At 37.2% G+C, this 24,513-nt stretch overlaps 3 protein-coding genes across 6 annotated transcripts; 1 reads left to right on the top strand and 2 right to left on the bottom strand.

The window, feature by feature from the left end:
- The first annotated feature begins 24 nt into the window (after positions 1–24).
- On the top strand, positions 25–8,156 carry mlx (MAX dimerization protein MLX). Of its 4 annotated transcripts, XM_034055512.3 has the most exons (9): positions 25–539; positions 2,666–2,769; positions 3,407–3,443; positions 4,219–4,308; positions 4,985–5,094; positions 5,335–5,434; positions 5,525–5,624; positions 6,151–6,352; positions 6,926–8,156. In XM_034055512.3, the coding sequence occupies exons 2-9, from the start codon at positions 2,731–2,733 to the stop codon at positions 6,980–6,982; spliced, it is 735 nt and encodes a 244-aa protein (XP_033911403.2). In that variant the 5' UTR covers positions 25–539; positions 2,666–2,730; the 3' UTR covers positions 6,983–8,156. The 4 variants fall into 4 exon arrangements, with proteins under 4 accessions (XP_033911403.2, XP_033911404.2, XP_058862585.1 ...); XM_034055513.3 differs by lacking the exon at positions 3,407–3,443 and having other exon boundaries at positions 4,231–4,308; XM_059006602.1 differs by lacking the exons at positions 25–539; positions 3,407–3,443 and adding an exon at positions 2,146–2,490 and having other exon boundaries at positions 4,231–4,308.
- Positions 8,157–8,321: 165 nt separating this feature from the next.
- On the bottom strand, positions 8,322–12,510 carry psmc3ip (PSMC3 interacting protein). Its single transcript, XM_034055850.3, has 8 exons — positions 12,186–12,510; positions 11,182–11,282; positions 10,677–10,766; positions 10,208–10,319; positions 9,865–10,010; positions 9,659–9,712; positions 9,194–9,253; positions 8,322–8,942 (listed from the first exon to the last, which is right to left on the bottom strand). The coding sequence occupies exons 1-8, from the start codon at positions 12,208–12,210 to the stop codon at positions 8,886–8,888; spliced, it is 645 nt and encodes a 214-aa protein (XP_033911741.2). The 5' UTR covers positions 12,211–12,510; the 3' UTR covers positions 8,322–8,885.
- A 766-nt stretch (positions 12,511–13,276) lies between these two features.
- Positions 13,277–23,488, bottom strand: retreg3 (reticulophagy regulator family member 3). The gene is made up of 9 exons (XM_034055720.3): positions 22,703–23,488; positions 20,947–21,053; positions 20,661–20,691; positions 19,958–20,084; positions 19,561–19,645; positions 18,842–18,979; positions 18,513–18,592; positions 17,749–17,881; positions 13,277–17,406 (listed from the first exon to the last, which is right to left on the bottom strand). Exons 1-9 carry the CDS (start codon positions 22,960–22,962, stop codon positions 16,892–16,894), a joined length of 1,476 nt encoding a protein of 491 aa, XP_033911611.3. The 5' UTR covers positions 22,963–23,488; the 3' UTR covers positions 13,277–16,891.
- Between the last annotated feature and the right edge of the window lie 1,025 nt (positions 23,489–24,513).

A 24,513-nucleotide genomic window follows, 5' to 3' on the forward strand; every position in this document is an offset into this window, starting at 1 on the left:
TATATATATATATATATATATATATATATATATATATAAAATCTGTATTTAAAATAGCAAATATTTAGATGATGTTTGTTATTTAAAAAAAATGTATGTGTGTGTATATATATATATATAGATATATATAATATATATATATAATATGATATTTTAGTTATTTAAGATGTTTTAAAGTCTTGGGCACAATTGTAGATGTATTTATTTGAAATGTATTCTGAGTGAATGACCAAAAATGTATGTATTGTTGAGTGGTCTGACACCTTCTGTATATATTCTGATGTTTATGGGTATGTATTTAATTTGTAACTGTTCAGAACTTCTCTGGATGTTTTATAAACTTTTAAAAGTCCTTGCATTTGAGTCTCTTTTTCCAATTCCCAATTTATTTGCAGAAAGGCTGTGGGAGGGACTGTTCGAATCTTCCTTTCAGGAGAAGACAAACAAAAACCCTTTGAAGCTTCAACCCTCCCCCATCTTTCAATCAGTATCATGTTTCTATAGCAACAGCAATCAGATCCCGAAATACAGCCTCCAAGGTGTGTAACTTCAGATATATTTGTCACTGGTCCCAAAGGAGTTTATTACAGTATATAGATACAGGGGGGTGGGATCTCTGTGAAAGTAACAACAGAACTCAAAGATACAGCAGGATATTTAACTTTGAGAACAATTGGCAGTGCATATCCAGGAAACACAGATGGTATGTTTCTTCCTTCCTGTAATATGCTAAACTGAGCCACATACTGGTGAAGTCCTGCAGATAATACACTGAGGGAGGGTGTGCCATTTTGGAACCTTCTATTACCACAGTTAATACTGGAACATGTTTGAATGGTCTCGATATAACATTAAACCTAACTTCCATCTATGTACCATGGATGGGTAACATTATCCTTCCATTTCAACCATGCTTTAAATAATTTACTTGAACCAATTAAACGCCCACTCAGGTCTTAAAGTATTTACCTATAAACCCAATTGGACAACTCTGACCCAAAGTCATTGCTATGGTAAGATTAAAATCACTAAATGGTGATCATTGGTATTACTGTAGAAAAAACAACGCAAGTGTGCAGTTTCTGTATATTGTCCAGAAGGAATCGCCTTGACTAAGGCAGAATATATTCACCACATTCCAATTATAAAATACCTAACCTGTGTCAAACCTGTGACACTAAAAGCTAGGATAAGTTTCTATATATAAAGTACTGAATTTAATACCTCATAAACACTTATCAATATTAATGTTGCATCTTTTTACAAAGAACATACAGAAAGAGGATGCTAAACAAATGTCATTTATGTGTACTCTATAGCTCATAGTGAACAATGTGTAGTTGAGTTTGTAATCAGGGATCGAGTTGCTCATCTTGTAACATGGTGCTAGACTACCACTCCCCAAGCACATAGGAACATCTCTGGAGCCCCAGGTCATTGTAGTTGACTCAAGAAAATGTTCTCAGGATTAAGAATCTCAATCCACAATGTTTGGGGAAACCAGAGCAACTGACAGTAAAACATCAGAAGTAAGATTGATTGCACCATCTCAGCAAGTGAAATAAATAAACAGCCACGTGTTTGCCTTTTAAAACCCTGTTCACCTTTCCTAATGTTAATAATTTGTAGATAATTTGTTACTTTGCTGATATAACTGTTCTTTAAAAAAAAATACATTTTTAAAATAACCAATTATTTTAGCCAATTATATAGATGGAAAAGACCTACCAAGCCTCTGTTACGGGCTCCTCGTTTAAAATGAATGGGATCTTGAACCGATGGAGCAATGAATTGTTAACTGCATCCTTATTGATGGTAATTGGTTTCTGATTAAATGACTTGGGACTTTTCCGGCTGATAGAACAGGAAACAGCTGGGTCACCCCTAGGCTTTGTTTTACAACCAGCAAAGAGGTCTGTAATTATGTTGCGTTACAGCTTTGCGAATAGGGACCAATATACCTACACACTACAGAATGGGAAAAAGAACTACTTTAAAAAGAGATACTGTTTAGTTAAACAAAACGTAAAAACATGAACAAAAACAGTATTACAGAATAGTGTGCGCTTGCTAACACAAGGACATTATTTCTAAAATGTCCCATTTTATTTATTTATTATTTTTTTTTTAGAGATTGTCAAGGCTGTTTTCTCCACTTTTCACAGCTTGTAACTGAAAAGTGAGTGGTCAGTACCAATAATATAGCCAGTAATATGTACCAATAATATAGCCAGTAATATGTACCAATAATATAGCCAGTAATATGTACCAATAATATAGCCAGAGGTTAAAATGTGGCACTGAAACGATGAATGCTCCCTGGACACCAGCTGTAAAGGAATAATTGTTAACCAGTCTTGCCTGTTTACCATAACGACCCTATGTACTGTACATTTATTGACCTGCTTTATCAGCTTAATTTGAACATTTTGGTTTATTTTTATTTCCGACGATCTGCTGCCCCCGTGTGGTCGACCGTTGTAATTTCTGGTAAGAACAGCTGATATACAAATTGTAAAAATACTTTCTTCGTATACTCACAGTGCTTTACCGCGGCTTTATATATGATTTACCACACTCTCGTTGATTTTGCCATAATGTTTTTGCCATAAATACTTTAGCCTGGTTTGTTAGGTATAAAGCGCTTACCGTTTGTCTCCAACAGGCGGCGCTGCGGTAGCGTGACGTCCCCCACCCAACATCTCGTGATGCCGGGGTCTATTTTTCAAGATGAAGGAGCCCTCTACGCCTCAAGATCCCTGGAACAAAGTAAGCAAAAGCGATTGAAGAACAACCAAAAGTAACGACGAACATTTTAGAAAGATTTTGAAATGCGTGCTCTACATTTCTACCGGAGTGGAAATGATGCAGTGGTCGGCATGACCGGAAAATGCTAACGACTCCTTTTTTTGGTTGCACAGTGGCTCAACCAAACAGCAGTGGTCGGCTTTAGCTGTTGAGTTTCCAAAATACTGTGTATTATTTAAAATATAATATCATTTTTACATAAGGTATTGTTACACTGGCGCATGCCGATTTGCGTTTAATTTAACACGAAGTCATTAATACGAGTGCCATTGGTGGAAATAAAACTCTCATTACATAGCTGTTTGATCCATTCCTGGTTTCACTATGGGTTTAATAAGACCGTGGCTAATGTATTTAATGTATCAGGTTAATAGCAACTAAGGGGAGCTAAATATGCCACAATAGACATGCTTTGTAACAATTAATAATTGCCCCAATTCTGAGTGTAATTTGAAAAAAAAATGTAATATGATGTGGACGTTTGCTGGGAAATTGGAAACTGCAGCCTGTGAATAACATGGTTATTCAAGGTATTGGTTTAACATAGTCTTATTTCCTTCCCTTTCAAACTGAAACTGTTGCTGTAAAAATGAATCAGAGTGACCCAACCTGCAGTGACAACGGATTTGACCCAAGTGAGTGTACTGTGTTTATTTATAGCTTGTCATCTTCCTCAATTTGACAAGAGCAGCTTACCATCTGCCTGTTGACATGCGGTAGCTCTCGGCTTCTCAGTGATTTGGCAAACAACATGGGTAAGAATTAGGCTTTTTACTGTTACAGGAATATAGGGGTACGCTGGATCATTTCTGAATTAATTGAAAATACCAGTAAATGGGAACTAATGCAAGACTGTGTTTTCTTTTGTAATTTTTATTATAGACCTAAGCCAGCATTTCTCTCAGTAATTCACACTTCATTTAGGCTGCATTAGGTTGCAGGAAATTGTACTAGCACAGCATTTTTGCTCTATTTCTTAGAAAAATGGATGTGCACTGTCAGATCGCACAAATGTGTGTTATATTTACTGTTGATATTTCTGGATTGGTTTATATGCTTCTGGGGTTGTCCTAAACACTTAAGCTTTAAGAATAAACCTTTTGAAATTGTAAATATGGGGTATCAGTTGCCAATTGAGATATCTGTCTCTTAAAGTGTTGTTTATTTGTTATTTTTTTTAAAAATTTTTAAAACGACTGCAACATGTATTTGTAAATGGAGGTAGGGGAATCTTCAATGTTAGTAATCGATGTTAAAACATATATATTATCTCCTGCATTTTTGGGATAGTTTTAACATTTGTCACTTGGTAACTCTAAACTATATATATATTTTTTTAAACTTTACTGTATTTATCCATGGGAATGCCATACTAGTCTGTGTTTATTAAAATTATTTATTGTGCTGCAGCTTTCTTTGCAGACAGCACTAGGAAAGGGAGTCTAGTCTCCAGAGCTAACAGCATTGGATCTACAAGTGCTTCCTCTGTACCCAACACAGGTAAATCACTGACATTGTGAAAAGCCCACACCGTCTTTAGCTGAAATGCTTTTTCTGATGCTAGTTCCTCTGATTGTAAATGTTTGCCTATATAGGAAAAAGGCTGCACTTATTTGATTATACACCTGGGTAAGCACCCTGTGCCTTTTTCCACTGCTTCATTAGGGCTATTTTTAGCTTGGTGTTGGATAATATTAACACAGCTGATCACTTTCTCACTTGCCTTGCAAAGCTAAAACAATGGGGGAAAAACAGAAAAAAATACAACAAAACTGAGAGGGGTTGTTTGCATTCGCCAAAAATATATGCATGGTTTTATTTCAACAGGGCCTCGAGAATAAAATTAAATTGCATCGGCAGAGAAACTTGGAAATCATCGCTGTTGAACGCATGTCCCTCGGAAGTAATATTGAGGTTCTAATTTAATAGTGGACTGTTAGGGGATCCTAGTGGAGGTGTGCTAGAAAAACACCTATATCCAAGGATTGCAAATGTCTCACCAGAGACAATAACATGTTACTCATCCATTACTACTGCACTGCCCTGCCTAAGCTGTTTTAGCTTTTCTGCATTGACGCTGTCACTTTCTCACTCAGAAGTTGTGATTTGCTACGTCTGTGTTGTCCCCCCTTTGTAGCTGATTGCATGACAGACAATGATTGTTCTCCAACTGCAGATGATGAAGACAGCGATTACCAGCACGAAACGTCCTACAAGGAGTCCTACAAAGACCGACGGAGGCAGGCGCATAGTCAGTCGGAGCAGAAAAGACGAAATGCTATCAAGGTGCAGTGAGGTCTAGTAGTGTGGGAGGCACAGGGGGTGCCTGCAAGTGCTTAATGATGTCAGGCAGTATTTAATTACATCCAGCTTCTTTCCTGTATGATGAATACTCTGCCATAGATGTGTATATTGCCACGGGATTCTATGCAGATAAAACTGTGGTATCTGATTGCTCTCCAGTATTAAATGGTTGAACCCAGGCGAGTTAAACACAATTTGTCTCCCCTTCATTTGTATTTTCAGAAAGGCTATGATGATTTACAGGCGATAGTTCCAACGTGCCAGCAACAAGATTGCTCTATCGTTTCCCAGAAAATAAGCAAAGCCACTGTCTTACAGAAAAGTGAGTCATCGATGGGGACATTTTTATTTTAGCTGATTGGATTTAGGTTCAGTGGTTTCACTTACTCTTGTTTTTTATGTGTCAATACAGCTATTGACTACATCCAGTTTTTACACAAAGAGAAGAAAAAACAGGAAGAGGATGTCGCCACTCTTCGGAAGGATGTTATGGCATTGAAGATTATGAAAACGTAAGACTAGTTTATCTGTATTGAGCACATGGTGCATCCCACCCTTTTATTGAGAAACAGTTTGGCAGAAAGTAAAACTCCCTATCTTCTGAGGCCACAGCCTTGGCCATAACCTGGTAGACTGTGTCAGACTTTTATTAATATTGCCCAAATGCATAATGACTCAGTGGCTTCGAATTACATCATTAGTTTGTAGTAATCTCTTTTGCTCAGAGATGCCCATTGTTTTTATACAGCTCGCATGCCTTTCATAAGGAACCATGTGTTTGCAAACCATATATAAGGCGATCAATGAATGTCTATATACTGGAGGTAACTGTACTCAGTGCTCACTCTTTACCTTTATATAGAGAAGCACTTATCTAGTTGCAGTGAAACTTTACTGTTGGCAATCTGGGTATGTTGGGAGATGGCTGTCTTTAGCGTACGTCACCCTTAAATTATAGTATCCAGTGGAGGTGCCCGTACAGTACCTACACATCTGGAGAACCTTCTAACACCATTGTTCATTTTTCTTGTCTCACAGTAATTACGAGCAGATTGTGAAAGCCCACCAGAATAATCCCCACCAGGGGAAGGATCAGGTGTCGGACCAGGTGAAGTTCAGCATTTTCCAGAACATCATGGACTCCCTGTTTCAGTCCTTCAGTTCCACCATCTCTGTGACGAGCTTCCAGGAGCTCTCTGCCTGTGTCTTCAGCTGGACTGAGGAACACTGCAAGCCCCAGGTAAAGCAGGGTACTCCAGAGCACTGTGGCCAGAACACGCACAGATATTCAGCAGTTTGAGATTTTGCTACATGGCTGTTTAGGATGAACGGTAACGCTATCAAGCAGGGGGCAGCAGTGTGGAGTAGTGGTTAGGGCTCTGGACTCTTGAGGGTCATGGGGCTGCTGCTGTACCCTTGAGCAAGGTACTTTACCTAGATTGCTCCAGTAAAATCCAACTGTATAAATGGAGTTTAACCCAATAATTATTGCTCTGGCAATGTGATCAACATCATTTGTTACAAAGAAACATGGAATTAATACAGGTAATGAAATCCACAATTAACAGGGCTGAATTCAGAATGAAGGAAGTGCAGAAGATATTCCGGTGGCCGGGATTCATCACGAATTTGCTTCCATTGTTTTAAAGTGTTACCGGATTAACTTCAAAAAACTCAATCCAGAGAAAGTAAAACGATGAGAAGCTAAGTCATGTCGACAGACATTTCAGCCTGTGCTAGAAAACTAGTTTGGATTGTAACAAAAGCTGGTAAAACTAATATTTATTTAATAATTCCTTTCTTTTTCTTCCAGACTCTCCGGGAGATTGTGGTCGGGGTGCTGCGCCAGTTAAACAACCAATTATACTGAAACGGTGCCATCGAGCCAAGAGACCGGAGTGGCATGGTGATTCCATGCCTGTCCGTTTCAATAAGACACTTTTTTATTTGTTGCTGCTTTTTAGACTCTCATGCAGGATTCCAGAATGCTGGGGGAAATGCAAGAGGCTGAGCTATGCTAAGGAACTGGGTGTAATTTTATTAAAAAAAAATGTTTCTAAATATACAGATGTACTATTATAACCAAAATCTTGTAAATGCTATTTTTAGCTGCATGTCATTTTTCCTTTGCAGTAAACCTGTATTCCAGTTTCTGAAAACTTTAGTCAGAGGTCAATTGCAATTAGCTTAATCAATGAGCATAATTGCAACAGTGATCTATGCCAGATTTGGTGCAGTCTTTTTAGTAGCATAAGAATTGTTCGTTTTAAGTTGCCTTATGCTAGCAAACATTTAGTTAACATTCAGCGACTTTTGCTTGAGAGAATCAGATATATTTTTTTTTTTGTCACGTTCTCTAAACATTTTACATCTGGGTTATTTGTGTCTGAAATACCGGATATATTGAGGCATAGTCTTTATTTTGAAGTTTGAATAATATTTTGCTGTGGTAGAAAAAAATTACTTATATATATATATATATATATATATATATAATATAAATATAGACCTGTGTTTAAAAATAAATATTTTTGTATAAATACATTTGCAATAAATGAAATGTAACTTACAGAAACATTGATGTTTGTTTTATTTCTAAACGATTGGATGGCAATATCCAGAAAGGGGAGTGAAATTCCCCTGATAAATAAACTACCTTATTCCATGTACTTAGTTCTTCCAATGCACATGTATATTGGTTAACTAATACAACTGAACATGACACACATTTAAATGACTGGGTTAATGTTCAACTGGTGGAAAAGTACAGATCTATGGCTAAGATGGATAGGGCAGCAGTGTGGAGTAGTGGTTAAGGCTCTGGACTCTTGACCGGAGGGTTGTGGGTTCAATCCCCAGTGGGGGACACTGCTGTTGTACCCTTGAGCAAGATACTTTACCTAGATTTTTCCAATAAAAACCCAACTGTATAAATGGGTAATTGTATGTAAAAATAATGTGATATCTGTATAATGTGATATCTTGTAACAATTGTAAGTCGCCCTGGATAAGGGCGTCTGCTAATAAATAAAAAATAAATAAATTATGCTCTTATATGTTGTTATAGTTAAGCATGTTAAACTTAGCAATGATATTTTGGTAAGCTGCACTTGTTAAGGTGTTGTGAAAGACAGCTGGTTATTTGTATTTTAATGTTAGATTATTTTTTTATTTAATATAATGTAAAAAAATGGACCAAAAATCAATACTGATATGCATATATACATTTATTTTAATAAATACTAGATAGGAGAAACTTAACAGTACATACTTGGAAATACCTCTATCTAGAACCAATTAATTATGTTTAACAAACAACTTCAATTGTAAAGAATAATGCTTACACTGAATTTACATCAGTAAACATCCTATTTATTTTTTCATTCAGTGTGTATATATATATTTTAACTAAGAGAAAAACAATGATATTCCTTTCACACCAACCCCCTCAATTTAAATTTTTAACCAAAGCTTTTTACTCTTAAGCTCATGAAACACAGAGCCACCGTTCAAGCACTTTTGTCAGTTTTCCCCGTGTGAAGAATTCAAGCAACAAAATAGCATCAATTCTGGGTTTAGGAAATGATCTTCATTGTACAATTCTAATGCTAGTTTCCACTGATCTGCTCAAAAAAGTTTGGGTTCCAAGCAATCACAAGATGACGAATGGATCAAATCGATGTAACCCGCATGAGACACAGCTGTATGGTTTGACAACCTTTTTGTTGGAAGTGGAAAGAAAGCAGAAGTACACTTTCATGAGGATTTTCTTTTCACACATTAGGCACAGTCACTTTGCAGTCTTCATCAGTTTCTATTCCAACTTCCTCCTAGATTTAAAATAAACTTGTGTCAAAAAGATTGATCCTTATAAACGGTTAGTATCTTAAATCCGAAATGCTTCTAATAAAAATGAATAGTTACATAAATAAGATCTTGCACCATTTTTTTTTTTTGACTAGAAGCAATTCTAACAGCAGAATCAAATTAGCCAGGTTAGTGCTGGTACACTTCGGGAATAGTAATTTTTGACAAGCTTGGAACCTGAAAGGGCAGTGACATATGTCTGCTGTACACTCACCAAAAACTGCTTCTTGCTCTTCGGGTAACCCTCGAGAACTGCATCCATTATATCATTTGTCTGTGGAGAAGACCAAAAATCAGGTCATATACATATTACATTTTTCATAGAGAAGAATGGGTAATTGGGAAATATCGCCTTTCACGCGATTTGATTGGCTCTTGTAATGCTGAACTTTGCATATTTACCCATATTTACCCATTCTTTACCCATATTTACCCATTCTTTACCCATATTTACCCATTCTTCTCTATTCATTGCTTTCATTCCCTTTAACTCGAAAGCTACTCATTTACATTTTTCATACTTGGCCAACTTAAATAACTATAGTATACAACTGCAGCCAAATATAAATAATTCTGATGGCATAGTGCTTATATCACAATGTACATTAAGTATCTAAGGCCACTTTGTGAGGATACATACATTTGTGCAATAAACCAATTTTCTTTTTATTAAAATTACCAATCTTTTTCTTTTCTTCCATTCCCTTACAAACTGGCTTCTTTCTTTGTATACCTGCAATACAAAACGAAACAATCGAGAGCCACAAACAAACTGCACCACTTTTTCTCTTTTAGTCTCGTAAGAAAACACTCTGGACCTAGCAGGCCGATGACCTGCTGAGTTTAAAAAGCTTGGTTTGTCTCAGGTATTTATGAGACACTTGCCTTCTCCTTCTCCTCGGGAGTCACATGATTGGTTGCATTTTTAATCCTCTCCAGTCTCTGTTTGGATTCTACACACTCCTTTTTCAGCTCTTCAATCTCGGAAATCAGTTCCTTTGTGGTCATAGAACTGTTCAGCCCCCTTAGTTCTGTATTAATAATGAAGATTGTTATCCGTGCAGAGGTACGAAAAAAAAACAGTACTGAAAAGAATACTTTAACATGTTACAATGACTTCTTATAGAAACTTTCTGTCAAATTGTATTGTTTGTTTTTTTTTTGCCTGATACAGGGCAAGTTGATTTTTGTACAGGCAGTTAAGTACCAAAATGCATGACTTAATTACCTGCATCCAGTTGCCGGCAGTCCTGCTGGACACCCTGGATTTGGGAATTGAGCTCAGAGATCTTTCCATCCATACTTTTCAACTCTGTGTCACTCACATCTGTAAACTGAGACTGGGGATGGAATAAAAAAAAAAAAAAAAACACACATAATTTCTTTACAATTTTGAAACTTGTGAATTGAGTCATCAAGGTAGGGAAGGGACACTGGAAATACTGAGCTGACCTCAATACTAAAATTGTTCAGATATGGGCCTCCCTCAAGCAGACGTCCCAATTGTGCTGAAACGCGATCAAGGTCTACCGGGGACATGCCGAGACCAGGGTTGACCCCAAACTCTTGTAACCCAAGCCAGATTCAAACCCAGATCTCCAGGGTGAAAGGCATGTCAGGCTAGTGTATTAGCCCACTGCTCCACCTACACTCCTAGAATGACCATTTTCACAAGTCCTCCACTTATAAAAACTCACCTGATCAGCAAAATAGATTTTTTGCTTGCCGTAGACCTTCTCTCTGATCTTCCCCTGCTGTGCCAGCAGTTCCATGGTTTTAACCACAGCCTGCGGTATTGAACACAAACAGGTTTTAATGGGGTGAAAAAAGAAAAGGTTAATTTAGTGTACAGAGCGTCCACAAAGTCCTGTGTCCCCCGTGTCTTTCTTTTCTTTCTAGAGCGCAAACATATGCAGGAATGATGATAATTGTATTTCGAAGTATTATTATTATTATTATTATTTATTTCATAGCAGAAGCCCTTATCCAGGGCGACTTACAATTGTTACAAGATATCACATTATTTTTTACACATCATTTTTACATACAATTACCCATTTATACATTTAGGTTTTTTACTGGAGCAATCTAGGTAAAGTACCTTGCTCATGGGTACAGCAGCAGTGTACCTCATTGTATTTTGTACAAGTAAGCTGCCCTAGAGTACATGGAGTCATGTGACAACCCTCCTTCATCTCTTACCGTCTTTCCCAAGCCATGCTGCTTCTGAAGGTTTCCAAAGACATCCTGGGCACTGTATGGTCTATTCTTAACATTCAGGTAATTCAGAATAATGGAAGCAGCTAGGACAGGAATAAATATATGGGATAAATGATGCGCCTTGTAATGATATTCCTTTTGCAGGGATGGAAATAAGTCTCCCATTGCATAGCAGTGTGATCCATTCCTGGTTTTACTAGTCTAATAAGACACACCGCAGCTTATTATTATTATTTATTTCTAGCAGACGCCCTTATCCAGGGCGACTTACAATTGTTACAAGATATCACATTATTTTTACATACAATTACATTATTTTTACATACAATTACCCATTTATGCAGTTGGGTTTTTACTGGAACAATCTAGGTAAAGTACCTTGCTCAAGGGTACAGCAGCAGTGTCCCCCATCTGGGATTGAACCCACGACCCTTCAGTCAAGAGTCCAGAGCCCTAACCACTACCCCACACTGCTGCCGTGTTATCTATCCACTGTGGCTAATCAAGCCTATAGTAAAACCTGGAATGGGTGAAACTGCTATGCAATAGGATTCTTATTATTTCCATCCCCCAGTTTGTGAGTACACCGTTCTTTGGCATATCACTGCGGTAAGATTAAACCGTGCTCCTTATTTAAACAGGCACGACCCTAATGGAAAAGGTGCACAGCTTTATATCCTTAAAGGGAAATAACTAATAAACATGAACACAAAGTTACACGCTTTTAATGAAAACATGACATTCGACTCCAACTAGTACACTGTTCACTGTCCCCAAACCATTGTAGGTGGTGTGAATTTATAACTTTCTTTTTTTTCCCTCAGGTTCCAATAACATGAATTATGTTGTATGTGTTTTCTGAGAACACAAACTGCAACACTTGTAATGTTTCCAAATTGTGATTGATTTGAAGCATTCACATACAACATGCGGTTAGCGACACCCAAGTATTTTCAGGAGTAGTAATCGTGTTGTATATTACTTACCTCCAGCGTCTTTAGATTTGCTCATGATGACAATTTAATTTTAAAAATCGGATTCTGAAAAAACAAAAAGCGCTCGGCCTGAATTAAACTGCCTGGGCACCTTTCCAAGCAGTGGATATATAACTATTTTACATTCTTAATACACCACGTGTGCATACAAAGACTACAGTTACAAACGCCTAATTCTGTCAAATAATATATGTTTTAAAATACTGTTTTCAATGACCAATGAACAGATCACAATTTGTGTTTCACACAGTTTTCTAAGTCCGCGCGTCGTAGTGCATTGTGGGAAAGCACGGCCAAACAACACTTATCCGGAGGAGTGGCCCCTGCGTCGTAAACAGACCTCGCCGTGAAACAATTTAAAGTCATAGATTTATTTATTTACGTCGGTTTAATATTTGTATTTAACGTTGTTTCCTTAAACCTTGATATCTTTTACCAAAATATATATTTAAAAAAAACACTTCACATATAATATGTGTATTGCACCATACAGGTTTACCCAAGATATCAAAATGATCAAATATATAATAAATGCTTTATATTTTTTTACGAAACACTGCTCATTTTTGTATACCTTCTGTCCACTTATGCACTGTTATTATGTTTGAAGCACAGCCAATGCAAACTGAGCGGTTGCGGGAGGCACTGTAATGTAATTTAAGTGCGGATTAACAAAAATTGGGTGCATTTTGACATTTCCTTCTCAAATTGGAAAAACACGTCACTTTTTACGAGCTCTGACTAGTGCTGTAACATCTCCACGTAGCGCGATCCAGTATGTATCAGTAACGATTTTAATGCAGATACCTGCTTTTTCACAGATTTCTTTTGGGGCGTTAATAAAATGGTCAATACATCATCCCTGGGGGTGGGGACGACGGGGACGACACCAGCTTGGTTAATAGTTGATGAGTGATGTTATTAAGATCCACCACACTTAAAAGTCATTAAAATTGACTCCAGATTATACGAGACAATCAACAGAGAAGTCAGTATACACTGCTGTGGATAAATGTGCATTATTGGTTCCACTGTGTATTCTTCAGAAAATAATAATACACAAATACTCAGTCCCCAAAATCTACACCGAACAAGTCTTTAATCAGGGTTCCACATCTAAACATATCAAAAACCAATTACAGAAAAGAAAAAAAAAATCAGTTACATTTTTTTTTACACATTTACTGTAGATATCACACTTCTAAATCAGCCAGCACACCTTGTATCAACGATTGCTTGTCAAGCGATTTTTAATGGGTTTTCTGATGCATCCTGTATTTTTGTTTTTAATAACAAATAGAGTTTGCATTGCTTATGCAATATTTTAAATCTAGTCACTGACTTCAAATCACAGGATTTTTAACAAGCAATCTCCCGGGAAAGCAGTGAAACTGCAGCTCTATTCTGATAAAATAATCAATCAACCACTGAATAATAAACATATTTTTTTTTTTATACAACACAATAAAAAAGAGCTATTTTTTATTACAGCTTTTTCTCTCTTTTGATCCAGATATTTGTCTGTGTCATGATTGTGGCTCATTTAATTATTATTATTTTTTTTATATAAAATGAAAACTTTTTATGATGATTTGAAAAAAAAAAATGTCCTGATTTTTCATCAAGTCAAAATTTTTCTTTTATGAAATGCATCACAGTTTAAAACAGCTATACGTCGTGACATGTATTCAACACAAGTTGCTGGAATATTCCTGTAGACAAATAACACAAGGATCTACTAGACACAATTCCTAATAAAAAAGGACATCTTAATAAACATTGTATGTAAATATGCATTCTAAACGGATGTCATCTTCATCAGGGAGAGAATGCAGTTTAGCAACACTTGGACTGGCAAGTAGACTCATGTGTATTTGCTTCTATTGAGATTCAAGCAGATCAATGGTTAACAAATATTCTCAATTAAATACACATTTATAGTGCTCTAGTACATAGCTATTTCCTGCTGCTGTCAGTTAAGAATAGGGGCAGACATGCCTACTTGCAAGTACAAATTGCACCACAGCACTGTCAATACTGTACAGAAACCAAAATCCACCAAGACTAAAAAATAGCCAGAATTCAGGAATATCATTTCAGCCCTTTTACCCCTGAGAATTCAGGAGCTCCTGGCAGTAATATCAGCTATATACAGGAAAGGTTAAGCAGACCTTCATCAGCAACATTATCGGGTTACAGAATAGATTGAGTGAGCATTCTCTAAATTATACTTCTATTCTGAGCAGGGTATCATTTGTTAAGGGTTCTGTTAAGGGTCAATGATCTTGTAGCAAAGTGCTATAAACCAACATGCTTTAAAACAAACAAAAAAAACACACACAACACACCTTATTGCTATAAAAAACAAAAAACAAATAACAAAAAATGAACTTTTTTTGTTTCTCACCAATATCCTACAACATGAAGAGCACCCTTTTGCCAATTATGATTTAAGAATACCCTTCATCACAGGACAATATACACTGATAAGTCACAGAACAAAAAAAGTATTTGCTCTGAATATATAGAAGACCCAGCAGAACTTTGTATTCTGAGCTTTGCATCATATTTAAATAGACTTGTTTAATAAAATAATTTATTTCAATTAACCAAAGTGACACCTTTTAAGACAAGCCTTTAAAAAGGAGGAAGAAAAATGCTTTATATGCTAATAAACTGCTTAATTGCTATCTTTATTAATTGATTGCACATCTCAACTTTCAGCTTCTAATACTTGCAAGTTATTCTGTTGTGCATACCTATAAAGACAAAATACAAAAAAAAGAGTTTTCTACATCTTTTTCAGTAGCAATATTGTACAAGGGAAAAAGGATGGTAACCAATAGGTCATGCACAATAATGCAATAGGTCAGGTTTGCACTTTAGATTTAAATAACATCTTTGCAATCACTAAATAATTTGTGCAAGCTAGATCAGCTGGTCTGATCTCCCTTGAGGTGGCAGGTACAACAGTAGTAGAATATACAGGCATATTCAAAAGTCAGGAATAGCATGTATAGGAAATTATTTGACTCAATTCATTTTCTTTTTAATATTGCTGTGCATCTGCCATTCGCTAAGGGGACAACACTTGGCTGGGGATTTACATTGGAATGACACTTTACTGCAGTATGCCTGGGTTTTTTTTTTTAGGTATGCTATGTTTACGGTTTTGCAAATTGCTGCTATCAGTAAGCAACTTATTGTACTGACCTTTGCAAGCTGAGACATCTTTTTAAAATGCAATAATATAAGGCAACTCTTTATTGCAAGTAAGCTGAATAGAAGCACTGCAATATGTTAATATAATAAAGCATTCTAAACTAAAAAAAAAGGGAAGGGATGTTTCCACATGTAAATTGAGCTCACTTCTACACAGGCTCAGGTTAATCGACTCAGAAGGGCCAAGAGTCAACCAGAAATAGATAAACAAGCTGTGCAAATAAGGAGACTGCAAATTTCAACATCCCACAAACTCTGCACAGCAAGAGTTTCAGCACTTGCATAAATAAGCATGTGGAAAAATCCCAAACCACAAAATCTATCAAAATCTAAGTGCGACATGATTGGTCCTTCTGTATATATGCAAGAAATGCAAAGGTTAATATTGCACCTGTATTACTACGTTGATGTTTAATAATGCTATTGCAACTTTATTACTAATATGAATGTTTAATAAAGTGTAATCAATGTCAGTTTTTCAGAAAGTGCATTCACAGAAGTACACACAGAAATACAGAAACACACACCAAGTGTTAAGACTCATTCAAGAGGGAGATTCACCAAGCAAACACAGTACAATGGATAAACAGGTCATACAAATGTGGCTCAGGGGGTCTATCTGGGTTAGATACTGTATTAATCTATTCTCAGCCTCCTGTATGGCCTACAGCCAAGTCTTGCTGTAGTCTTTGCTATTTATACTAGTTAGAAGACTTCAAAAGTGTATACACCCAGAGTTTATTCTTGAGTGGTGATGTTCACCTATAACCACATTCCTAAGGGGGGCAGTATCTAGACCCAGACTGCATTCTCTTTACCACTAAGGCTATCATTTTACAGGGAAAGAAAAAGTCAGATAATTTCTACTATTCCGTTTCAGCACAGTGTGATTCTCACATAAGCAAGAGATCGTCTTTAAATGGGGCACGTGATTTTTGGTTCTCGTATAGAAATATGATCAGTTTAAAACAAGTCAGGCTTCGAAGTAAACTTCAAAGGGTTTCTCTGTGTCCCCATTTGCTATCAAGCTCTTATTGGCTTGTGTGTGCTGCCAGATTATCTTAAAAAAAAAATGTTACAAACACACCCTAGAAATGATACCTGATTAAGTAAAAACATTACAGACATGCATGATTGGTTCCTTGCTGATACCTAAATTTAACTATGATAAGGTATCTGCGCCAATTACTTTACTTAATGGGACTGGGGGACTCGCAGTTCCTATCAGTGGGGTCCTACTACATCCCTGGTCACAGACAAATCTCATGACTGTCCTACTATTTCATTTCTGCCTTATTTGTTTTCTAATTTCTTTTGTGGAGTGGTGGTAGGAGAACAAAGCGATTATGCTTTGTACTTCACAGTGACAAGAAAACGTGACCAAGAGAGAGTTTGGTCACCACGGCGATCATCACACACACAATAGCACAATGATATTTGGACATTTACTGTACACCACACGTGTTGAAAACATGTTACTGTTTCCTCAGGAGGTTGGATAGAAATCCTGAAGCGGAATGCTGCTGCTGCTGGCCCCCCCCTCTGCTCTGAGACCCAGTAGGATCAATCTGGCTGAGCTCCGACTGATCCAGCATTTCGAAATCGTCCCCTTCCACATCAGTGTCCAGTTCAGAGCTGGACTGCTTGCGGTAACCTCTCGGGGGCGCCCTCTGGGGATTGTCTCTCCTGGGAGGGCCCTGGACAGCTCCAGCCAGTGCTGCTTGAATCATGTTGCTGGCTATGATCCCAGCAATGTCACTGGTGAAGTCGTGTGCAGGTAGAAGCCCACTAAGGGACAGCTCTGTATCGATTTCTTCTTGGTCCGAGTACAAGCGCGCTTCCTCCTGGGTCAGGGATCTGTAGGGCACATTGGGGATCCCAATGCTGGTATCATCATCGTCATCCAGCAGGGTGGCGTCGGGATTGATGGAAGGAAAATCTGGAAGATCTCTGGCAAACGATTCTTCAGGATCGCTGTGGCGGTCCAGATCTAAATGGGGTGAAAAATAACTTATTCGATATATTCATATTAAAAAGGCCTCTACAATTATTAATTCGGATAAGGAAAAAAAAAAAAGTGTTTCTTAAGCACTGTTTCAAAAATGACATTTCCGTTCGAAGGGGGAAATCTGTGGCATCTATAAAATTAACAGAAAAATAAATACTATGCCTACAGTTTAAATTGAGATCCCAATGTATTATGCTCTCCACTTCCATATAACGTGAGGTCTCGAAAGCCTGTTTTAAATGTATATATATATAGTACTGGTCCAAAAAAGGTATACAAAAATCAACATGTTCTTCCGTCATGTGAAAATTTTATTCCAATTACCTTCTGATCCCTCTGTGAGTGGCGTTTGTCCCCTGGACAGATTAAACGTCCCATTGTCTGTGTAAGAGACTTCAGCATCTGAGTGCTCTGAGTCAGTGATTGCCAGCTCCCTAGCCACCAGTGAATCATCAAGCTGGTTTGGAAACAAAGAAAATTCAGCATTAGCAAAACTGCTATAGGGTTGGGAAACTCAATAAATAATCCCACAGTTGTTCCCAATCCCAGTCTCCTGGATCCAGGTGTTTGTTTCAGCCTTGTCCTAAAAAAGAAATAGATAGATGACTTTGAAAGATGCCCTAATTTTGAAAAGCACACATTCAATGCTGAATACTGGTTAATAGTTTGTATAAAGTTCTGGTTATTTTTTTAAAAGTTTAAACAAGTAAGCAATATCGAGCAGATTGTGGCTTTCAGGGTAATACAAATATATTATATATATATATATATATATATATATATATATATATATATATATATATATATATATATATATATATATAATCTATTTTTTACTTTTATACCTAGAATATTACTAATGCTGAAACAGCAGGCAAAACAGAGCAGAACCTGTTTTGGGAGGTACAGACGATGTATTTAATAAGCGCAGATGTTACCTTGACTCATCGTAGGATAATTAAAGGAAGATTTAGTGCACCAAGAGGCTGTTCAGCAGCAGAAGGAGGTCTGCCTCGAGCCAAATGTATCAATAAAAACAAGTTGGCTCAAGATCTTTATTTTTTATTTCAAGTACTTTTTTTTTTTACCTTTGGACAAAAAGCAGCCAGTTCCTCTTCACTGTCACTTCCATCTGCCAAAGGCTCTTGACTGAATGGTTTACGACGCACTGCATCAAAACATACAAAGGGGTTATTCCATTGGAACGGATTCAGATATTTCCTGAAATGCAAACTTATTAGCTAACCAGAGCCCAAAGGTTGTAAACACACATTATAACGTAGAAAAAAATAATGCATTCCTCAAATGATGATTAATTGATGTGCATGCATTAAAAAAAAAAAAAAAAAAACTGCTGCAGGCAATGTCAGGAACTACGTGTTTTAAAATGAAATCTCCAAATTGTGATTGGACTCACTTTGCCTTTCTTTCTGCTTCGACATCATGTATCCACGGACGCTGAAATCTAGCCGTAGAAGGGCAGGCTCCAGCCGGTTACGGATTCGCTGGCCGAGACTGTGATACACTGCCAGGGGCCACAGCAGAACGGACAGCACTGGAGAAGCAAAGAACACAACATTAGCTGGGCTTCTGTCAGTGCCGTCAGCCTCAGATACATGCCCACCCCTGATACAGTGGTTCTTGCTTTGAATCTTGCATTCTATCAATTAAATATTTTATGTATTATTGAAGACATACAATTAGAGTCTTTTCCAAACAGATTCAATATAACTCATTGCTTCTGTGAGGATGAGACCCTCAGTGGAATATTAAATGCCTGTTATTGTGTTTATTATTATTAGTTCTTCTACTGGTGATAGAGCCGTGGGTTATGTATCGTGCATGCTGGTGAGCAAGTATATTTGATATATGACAGTATATTGCTTTAGATTAGGGTGCTTAGGGTTCCTGAGTTGAAGAATGTGATTGTGGGTGGGGGCAAGCTCGGGCCATCACCTCGTCACAGGTTCACTGAATTTGAAATCCAGCATTTGGAGGTGACAATGCAGTGTAATCTCATACAATGTACCACCCGGCCTAATGTTTCATGGAATCCATACATTTTTTAACATGGTATTGTAAGGGTTTCCCAGGTTTCAATGCCTATTGTGAACAGAGTGGAAGGGCTTCACTTACAAATTAAGTAGGAAAGCAGAAACCCTGGAATACAGCGACCCAGCCCTGCCAAGAACGTAAAGAATCCACAGACTAAAAGACAAAACTGAGAAAAAGCTTCCATTAGAACTCATAAAAGCCTTGAATCAATACAGACATACTGTATATCATAAGCTAAAACAGCAAGACACAGGTAACAGGCTTTTACCTACTTTCACAAAGCCAAGAACCATTTATTCTGTATTTGACAGTTGAAGAGGGCATTAATAATTTTTCCTGAATAGAATTTGTAAACTTGTTGACCTTATAGTGCATACATCTTACTTTTAAAAGCAGACTAACATTCAAATGTGAAATAAAAAATAAAAAAGGCTTTTATGATCTATAATAAATAACAATTACAGTATGTCAGTTTTACCTTGCCAGGATTATGTTGTTTGAAATGCGCCAAGTTTCGTGCAAAAGATGCTCCACAGACCCATATCTCTGCCATGTGGTGACAAAGCTCTGGCACGCTGAGCAGTCTTGGGTGTACAAGGCCCCAGCTAATACAAGAGAACAGGTTAGAACTATATTGCACAAAGCACACCACTGAAACAAGCTTTAAAATGATACTCAAGTTATTTCTCTAGGTCACCCCCCACATGGAGAAAAAGATCATCAAAATTGGCTTTTTTTTACCATGTAGGGCATTAGCTACGTAGATGGAACCCTGGAGCCTTTTTCTCCAACACATGTTGTTTATGAAACATCTACCAAGAATTTGGTCCACTGGAGCTTGGAAGACAATTTTGCATTTCAAGTGCATTTTTAAAACAAAGGTGGTGTCATTTTTACTGCTGTTGCATCCGAAGCTGTGCCATGCTACCACCCTGAAACTGCTGAGACAGGTGAATGAGTCAAGTAATTGGCATCTCAGCCCACTGAATTGAATGGGGAGGCAAAGGGCGGACGCGAACCATAAACCATTCAGTTAAAAAATGAACGTCTTTCTAAAGAGCAAGCTTTGTGGCTGAGAGGTAAGTTTGTGTCTTCTGCAGATGTCAATATTATTAACTCATCATCCACTAAGAGCAGATCCATTACACTCTACAGTGCTGTAGCTTCAGTATATTACCTACCTTTCATTGTCATATTCATCTGGCTGTTTGACTGAAATGAGAAAAAAAAAATACATTTAAGCATACAGAAAATGTATTTGTGCAATTATAAAAGTGAAAAAATAACTGCTCTACACTAAATTGCTGCACTCAGGACAGCTTTATCTAATTAGTCCAGAAAACCATTTACTACATATTTCCAATGCTTTAAATTCTATAATCCATTATTAATCCCAGCCACAGCAAGTAATGTTAAAAATAAATAAATAACTGCAGCAATGTCAGTTCCCTGCTCTATCCATCCTACCTCGGATTTGAGGCCAGATTTTGTTTTTCCACGTGTCTATGCACACTACGACAGTCAGGCCAAAGGAAAGCAGAAAAACCAACCGCAGAGACGTCAGTGCGAAAAACCTAGAAGCGGAATAACGGAGAGAAGGATTGCCAAACATGTACTGTAATATCCACTAAACATTTCCTTGTGTCCCACAAACCATGTTGAGTTTTACACTGAAAGGCAATTCTTGGTTGCCAGGTTACTGCATCACACCAGGTCTCTTAACTGTTTATTTGATCAGTCCGCAGACCTAGCTGACTGGCCAGTTTGTTTACATAGACGTTATTTTAGCTGTGGGGGAAAACCTAATACCACTATGTCACTATGAGCCAAACTGTGTGAACATACACATGACCATGGTTATACCTGCAGCAATAGGAGGGTATAAATTACTTAAATCTGTTAAAAGTTCTGGAAGCAAAAGTGAATTTGGATACACCTATTTTCAACATGAGCATGTAAGGTAGCAATGATACAATGTATTGTAATGCACTAGGGAGTAAATCACATTTGATTAGCTGTAACTTAATTAATGTCCAATTTTAACAGCCAATTTAGCTAATCTGGTGTTTTTTTTTTTTTTTAAGCTTTCTGTCCCAAATTAATTTACAAGGTTTTATTATAGAGGAGCGAAAGTAGCTACCCAGCTGTCAGCACTTGTTTTACAGTCTCTAATTTAACACTGAACAACCCTTTAAAAAAACAATTCTATAGCTACAGTAAAGGCCTATGTGTCTGATATTCTATTAATGCACCAGACATCATTTTCTGTGTTTGACCTTTTTGGAGTGATTAAATCTTTGCAATCTTATCACTTCAAGGGAAGTATCTGGGCATGCATTTCAAATTAGAGACACTAGATACGTACAACAGTTTGTTACAAATGCTTCAGTATTTTGCTTAGGACCAGCTTCTAATCTGGGTCCGGTGACCGCAGCCCTAAAACTGTCTTGTCCACCGGATGTTCCAGAAATAATATGCAAACAGCATAACAACATAACAGGCCTCTTTTGTCAGCGACTGCATCTCAGATGACTGAAGTACAGTAAAGGGCATTAAAACATAATCCTACCTAACATTTACATTTTATTCAATCCTACAGTGTGTTGTCACGCAGTGTCTACAAGTTCACATTCGTTCTACCATCTGTTCCTACATGCAACTGCTACTTATGTGTCTAATAACGAAGGCAGCAAAGCTAATTAGGAGCAGGAAAACGGATTTCGCTGCACCTCCAATACCGCACTTTTTAGAAAGGAGTACTGTACATAATCAGTTTGCCCTTGTAATACAATGCATGTCCATCCCCAAATCCTAAATACCAATAAAGTGTTTTATATCATGTCAATTGTGGCATAATTCACAACATTATTTATGCTCTGCATAAATTAAGTTCTGCATTGAAACAACCGGAAACCCCAATGCATTCTTAATTTCCACGACATGCATGTGCGGTATGTATTATCAAAAATGCAATTCAGGTATCAAAGCACAATGATGCTTTTAAAAATAGACGCCCGGAGTGAGACATATATACCCTGTCTCGACTCCTACCTGAAGCTAACGGTAATCTCCTGTTTAACCAGCAGTTCTACTCGTCACGGGCTGTTGTAATTTCCCCATACACAATTTGGTCATTTTGTATTTTCGCTAGAACACACCAATCATCGTTATTTGCTTATTTGTATTAAAAAAAAACCCTCACAAACCTATGTTTCTTGCTTACCAGAATATAGCGTTGACGAACAAGTACAGCAACACGCTGTGCAAGGGCTTTTCCCACAACAGCACCGACTGCAGCCAGGTCACGACCGGCTCGTAGGGTCCTAATCTCTCGACCAGTGATGATTTGAACACTCGGACCTGGCTGTCCTGTACGCTGGACCCGGGTCGGCTCCGCAGGCCGACATTTCCAGCTCCAAAAACCGGTATCGGTTTAAATTCAGATCCTGTCCTTTCATCTACCTCTCCCCCCACCAGCGCCATCTTTATAATATAGATAATATTAAACACGACACAAGAAGACCCCACGCAGCGAAATCCGCCGTTAGTTACTGTAAATAATTACGTCAGCCGCGGTCCACTCAAATTACAAAATTACGTCTCGTCTAAAAATTCATTTTAATAGATGTCATTTTGTTTTGAACAAAAAAAACCCGCCTGGCTTCATTATATATATATATTTTTCGCCATATATATGTTGTTTTCTTGCTTGGTTGCTATATGAGAACAAAACAAAAATTATAATACAATTTAAAAAGAAGACCAGCCTCGCATTCTTCGTTGCTCCCAACGGTAAATTCTATTTTTTTTTTTAATTTTATAAAACTGTTACCCAATCTGGTTTATATTCCTAAACACACGGGGTCAAACTTTAGTTTTGTTTTTGCATTATTTACGATGCAGCGTTTCTAAAATGGCGTAACGTTACCCTCACAGGTTCCGTACCACACTGTCAAAATTGTTTGTTTTTCTTACTCTAATTCCGTACATCCCGATTCGGCGTACCTGCGAACTGTCGTGCGTGACCTACTGCGTGTTACGAAAACAACACGCACATCCAATCAGCACTGCGCAGGTTTGGCAGGTTGCTCCAGAATTATTATTATTATTTATTTCTTAGCAGACGCCCTTATCCAGGGCGACTTACAATTGTTACAAGATATCACATTATACATTATACAGATATCACATTATTTTTACATACAATTACCCATTTATACAGTTGGGTTTTTACTGGAGCAATCTAGGTAAAGTACCTTGCTCAAGGGTACAACAGTAGTGTCCCCCACTGGGAATTGAACCCACAACCCTCCGGTCAAGAGTCCAGAGCCCTAACCACTACTCCACACTGCTGCCCACCTCAATCCACCTCAAGTTGTCATTGAATGTGCGTGTGCGTGTGTGTTTAATACAGTACAACATTTTATTACTCAAGACTGGCTTGCTTTGTCAGCACCTTACACACTTAACCTCAATTTTTGAAAGTGAAGGAATTTTTTTTTTTTTTTTCTGTAACTTTACTTACTGTTGTACATGTTGTTAACTTGCTATTTATTTAATTTTTATTTGTAATACTTTCCACAAAAAAACCGAAGTATTTTCTAGTACTATAATAATACATTATAATCTAATCTTAGCGGGGGGGAAAACTGATTTAAATTATTATTATTATTATTATTATTATTATTATTATTATTATTATTATTATTATTATTATTATTATTAGTTCTAATGGTGGTAGTCGTGTTAGTCGCAATAGGTAAAGCATTTTTTTTTAAAAAAAAAACTGGAGTACAAACATACATGAGATCTTGTTTTTTTTAACTGGCAGTAAATGTGTTGATAATGTTATTAAAAAATCCTGCGTTGACGAGTATATAACCTTATTTACAGCCGCTATATAGCTTTCAAAATAACTGTACATTAAAGAAGACTAATTGTGAATAATTTACAACCACTGTTTTACCTGTTAACCCCAAATTTTGGCTTGACAAAAAAACTGGGCTTGACAGATTTTGCAGCGGCCACATTAAT

Source organism: Acipenser ruthenus, chromosome 33, assembly GCF_902713425.1.
Source record: "Acipenser ruthenus chromosome 33, fAciRut3.2 maternal haplotype, whole genome shotgun sequence".
Taxonomy (NCBI): Eukaryota; Metazoa; Chordata; class Actinopteri; order Acipenseriformes; family Acipenseridae; genus Acipenser; species Acipenser ruthenus.